This window comes from Mus caroli, chromosome 11 (assembly GCF_900094665.2).
Source record: "Mus caroli chromosome 11, CAROLI_EIJ_v1.1, whole genome shotgun sequence".
In the NCBI taxonomy this organism is placed as follows: Eukaryota; Metazoa; Chordata; class Mammalia; order Rodentia; family Muridae; genus Mus; species Mus caroli.
The window spans coordinates 112,116,202-112,120,982 of record NC_034580.1 but is presented as its reverse complement, the minus strand read 5'-3'; the positions used below and the strand labels follow the sequence as shown (position 1 = coordinate 112,120,982).

The window sequence follows — 4,781 nt, the reverse complement described above, 5'->3', positions numbered from 1 at the left end:
GGAAGAGCAGTCGGGTGCTCTTACCCACTGAGCCATCTCTCCAGCCCAGTTTTAGACTTTCCTAATTTGTATATTGATTTGGCTTTTCTGAGACAGTCTCATAGCTCAGGCTGACTGTGTAGAACCCCTGCTCCTCCTGCCTCAATCTCAGAGTGTTGTGTGTGCACTGCCATGCCTGGCTCATGTGTTTAGTAGTCTGTGTCCTGGAACCTCTAAGACTGTGATTGTGGGGCTGCAATGGTGGCTCCGCAGTTCAGAGCACTGACTGCCTTCCAGAGGACTCAGGTTTGGGTCCCATCACCCATGTGATGGCTCACAACTAACTAGGGTTGTGAGGTTAGGGTCTCTAGACCCTAACTCTAATTCCAAGGGACCTGACTCCCCTTTTCTGGCCTCTGCGTGTACCAGAGTGAACAAGTGATGGACAGGCATACATGTAGGCAAAACACCCATACACATAAAACAATTTAAGAAAAAAAAAAATCTTTAAAAAAACTGATAATGGAGGCAGAGGCAGGTGGGTTTCTGAGTTCGAGGCCAGCCTGGTCTACAAAGTGAGTTTCAGGACAGCCAGGGCTACACAGAGAAACCCTGTCTGGAAAAAAAAACCAAAACAAAAACACCTGATAATGGGGCAATATTTAAGTATTTTTAGCAAGACACATGGCTCACACGTGTACTCTTAGCACTTGGTAAATGGAGACAGGCGGATTGCCTTGAAATCTGTGGTCCAGCCTGGGCTATCTAGTGAGCTCCAGGCCTGCTTGTGCTGCAGCGTTAGACCCTATCAGAAAACCAAGAAGCGGGAAAACATCATTTTATGTCAGATGATTTATGGGTGTGTAGAAACTGTAATTTGTCCCAGCAGTCACATTGGCTTGTGTGTGTTAGCTGTTAGGCAGGTGACATGATGTCAGTGGTCACCATGAACAGTCCTCTGAACTTTGCCCTTACTTTGTTATAGAGTATTATGTCCAAAGTACTCCCAGCTTGGTTGAATGGATCTCGTTTTGTATTTCATTGCAGGGGCTACTGTTCTCGAAGACAAAGACGCCTCCGGAAAACACTCAACTTTAAGATGGGGAACAGACACAAATTCACGGGGAAGAAAGTAACGGAGGAGCTCCTGACTGATAACAGGTGCAGGCTCTAAGTCTCTTATTACACACCCAGCCTGAGCCGTGGCAGACAGCACCCCATCCCCTGAACCCCCTCCTGTGCCCTCTGAGCAGCTCTGTGGGGAGGCTGCACGGATAGGTGAAGAGACAGCAGTAGCTTGCTCAGCAGCCGCTGCTGGGGTTGGGGTGTAGTTCAGTAGGGGTAGAGCCTGGCTGTGATCTACAGCAGCACAAAAAGATGGATGTGTCAGCAAACACACCCGTGTGTGTTCCCATGCTTGGGAAGGGAGGCAGGAGGACTGAGAGTTCAGGGTTGTCCTTGACCACTTAGTAATTTCGAAGGCAACCTGAGCTCTCTCTTTTTTGTTTTTAAGTATTTTTAAGACTTATATATTTATTTTATGTGTATGGGCGCTGTAGCTATCTTCAGACACACCAGAAGAGGGCGCTGAGCATGGGCTCTCTGACACCCTGTCTCAGTTACTCCCCTCCCCCCAGAGAGATGAGTCTGTGAAACAATATAAACACCGTGCGTGCGCTGAGCGTCTCCAGGGAATCAGTTCCTAGAGCTTCAGTTCGGAGCACGTGGTCTCCTTGCTGTCTGCTTGTCTGTATTGAGCTTTGTGGCTGAGAGAGAGCTTGTTGGCACAGTGCTTCCATTCAGATGTGAACTTGAGTTTGGATCCCTGGCACTGCAGGAAAAGCTGGGAAGTGACCCGGTACTGGGGAGTAGACACAGCATTATCCCTGGGGTTTGCCAGTCAGCCAAGAGATCTGTCTCCAAAAGTAAAGTGGAGACAAGCTATAGAGATGACACACCCAGCATCAACCTCTGACCTCCAGCTGTATGCATGTAGACATGCACACACACGGGTGTGTTTACCACACATACATACACAACGTAAAAATGCCCATCTTTAGTCCTAGCGCTTGGGAAGTGGAGGCTCGTGGCTCTCTATAAGTTTAAGGCTAAAGCTACATAGAGAAACCCTGTCTCAAAAAGAAAACAAAGACTTAATTCATTTAAGTATTGTTTATGTTTTGTTATAAGAAAAGTGACAGAACCTAAAGCATGAGTTCTTTACAGAAAACATCGTAGAGCCAGGGTGGTGGCACACGCCTTTCATCCCGGCATGAGGTCCTCTGAGTTTGAGGCTAGCCTGGTCTACAGAAGGAGTTCCAGGACAGCTGGGTCTGCACAGAACATCCTGTCTTAACACCACCACCCTAGCCCACCTGCACCTCCCGAGCAAAAACCAAGTCTGATGCAGAGTATAGCCGGGTCTGAGCTAGATGCCATGCTGAGCTAGATGCCATGCTGACACAAGAGGGAGGGGTAAGGGAAGCCTTTGCTGAGCGCTCTGGGTCAGATGCAAAACCAGGGAGCACTTCTAAGCATGGCGGAGGTAGGAGGGGAGGACTGAGCAGGGTGCACTTAATGAGTAAACTGACATGGAGGACAGCTGCTGGGGAGGGAGAGCAGCTTGGTGTTTGAGGACTGAAGGGACAATAAAGCTCTGCAAGCTGCCCTGTGCCTGGGAAGTGGGGGCTGGGAGCCTGGTGTGCGGTGCCTGGGCAGAAAGCTCGAAGTGGAACCCGTGATGGAAGGAGCAGGACAGAGCGATGATCCCAGGAGGCCCAGTTAGAATTGCTTCCCCATGGCCTTTCTGCCCCAAACTCCAGCCCCAAGATCCTTTATTTTGCTTGGACAGAGTTGTTTGTTTGTTTGTTTAAAAAAAGATTAACTAGCCTGGCCTGGAGGAGCAAGCCTGTAATCCCAGCTTTTTGGGAGCCTGAGGCAGAAGGATCTGAGATTGAAGACTTTCGTGGGCAGCAGAGTGAGAAGGCCAGCTTGGGCACTTAATACGCTTCTGCCTCAAAAACAAACAAACTGGTGGCTGGGCACCTAGCTCAGTTATAGAGAGAGCACTTTGCCACCATCCATGAGGCTGGCTCTGAGTATAGTTTCCATTAGAAGAAAGAGGGGAGCCGGATGTGGTGGCGCACGCCTTTAATCCCAGCACTTGGGAGGCAGAGGCAGGAGGATTTCTGAGTTCGAGGCCAGCCTGGTCTACAAAGTGAGTTCCAGGACAGCCAGGGCTATACAGAGAAACCCTGTCTCGAAAAACCAAAAAAANAAACCCTGTCTCGAAAAACCAAAAAAAAAAAAAAAAAAGAGGGGAAAAAAAGTAATGAGACCACAATTTAAAGCCTCCTGAGGAAGTGCCGGCTGTGGTCGGTGTTGTGTGTATTAGCACAGAGTGAGGTGTAGAAAGATCGGTATTCCCCAGTCACACAGCCTAGTAAGTGAAGGCACAGGTCCTCCAGCACAGCCTGTGGTGAAGCCTGGTCCTCCAGCGCAGCCTGAGGTGCAGCCTTTCAACACTCCACAACATAACTTTCTCTGAGGTTTTTGGATGTTTGTTCGCATGCTTGCTTTGAAATAGGGTCTCACTCTGTGGCCCAGTCTTTCCTGGAACTTAAGATCCTCCTGCCTCAACCCTGGGAATGCTGGGGTTAGCAGTGGGTGCCACCATGGCCAACAGAACCTCCTACCACTTAAGCACTTGTTTCTGATTGGGTTCTGCTCCTGGGGTGGCCTAACCTGAGGTGGTAGAGACTTTTCAGTGAGATATGCCCTCTAGTGACTATAACTGTGAGGTATAGCCCTGGATGGTGCCAGAGATGCTGTTCTGGGAGGAGTCCTGAGGGAGGGGCAGGAAGAAGGAGAAAAGATAAGAGCACACTGTACCTCAGAACGCACTGGGGCCTTGTTCACTCTCCCAGCTCTCTGCTGTAGAGCACACTGTACCTCAGAACGCACTGGGGCCTTGTTCACTCTCCCAGCTCTCTGCTGTAGATACTTGCTGCTGGTGCTGATGGATGCAGAAAGAGCCTGGAGCTACGCCATGCAGCTCAAACAGGAAGCCAACACTGAGCCGAGGAAACGGTTTCACTTGCTGTCTCGCCTTCGAAAAGCCGTGAAGCATGCAGAGGAACTGGAGCGCTTGTGTGAGAGCAACCGGGTGGATGCCAAGACCAAGCTAGAGGCTCAGGTCTCTGTCTTACCGATCATCCAGGTTTACCTCATTGTGGAAATTAGACACATGACTTCAAAACAAAATGCAACTAAACAGAGCAGTGTCTTACTAGGCACAAACTGCCACTGAGCTGTAGTTCCGATTTTTCTTTGAAGGGCTAAGTTAGTGCATCTTATTTTCAGTTTTTTGTTTTTTATTAGTTCTAGTCTTTTAATAAAAACCAGGCTTCTTTTAGTGAGTAGGTAGAAACGTTTATATTTTATATCTGGGAAAGCTCCCAGGAATATTTTTGGCAATGAACTTGTTTAGAGATGATATATAATATTGGTTATGCTTAATTTTTTGTTTGTTTGTTTGTTTGTTTTGTTTTTCGAGACAGGGTTTCTCTGTGTAGCTCTGACTGTCCTGGAACTCACTCTGTACATCAGGCTGGCCTCGAACTCAGAAATCCGCCTGCCTCTGCCTCCCAAGTGCTGGGATTAGAGACGAGTGCCACCACTGCCCTACGCTCAATATTTTTAAGTTATCTGGAATGTGTAGCTTTTTGCCTGCATGTCTACATTCTACATGCATGCTGGAAGTGAGAGACAAAGACAGTAAAGCTTATATTCAACTTGGTTTT

At 48.5% G+C, this 4,781-nt stretch overlaps 1 protein-coding gene across 1 annotated transcript in view; it reads left to right on the top strand.

Annotated features, from left to right (window-relative positions):
- Srp68 (signal recognition particle 68) overlaps positions 1 to 4,781 on the top strand; it is a 30,645-nt gene that overhangs the window by 5,874 nt on the left and 19,990 nt on the right. The window contains exons 3-4 of the mRNA XM_021177067.1: positions 1,027 to 1,140; positions 3,979 to 4,174. Of these exons, the coding sequence (XP_021032726.1) occupies positions 1,027 to 1,140; positions 3,979 to 4,174 (310 nt within the window). The remainder of the gene's footprint in view (positions 1 to 1,026; positions 1,141 to 3,978; positions 4,175 to 4,781) is intronic.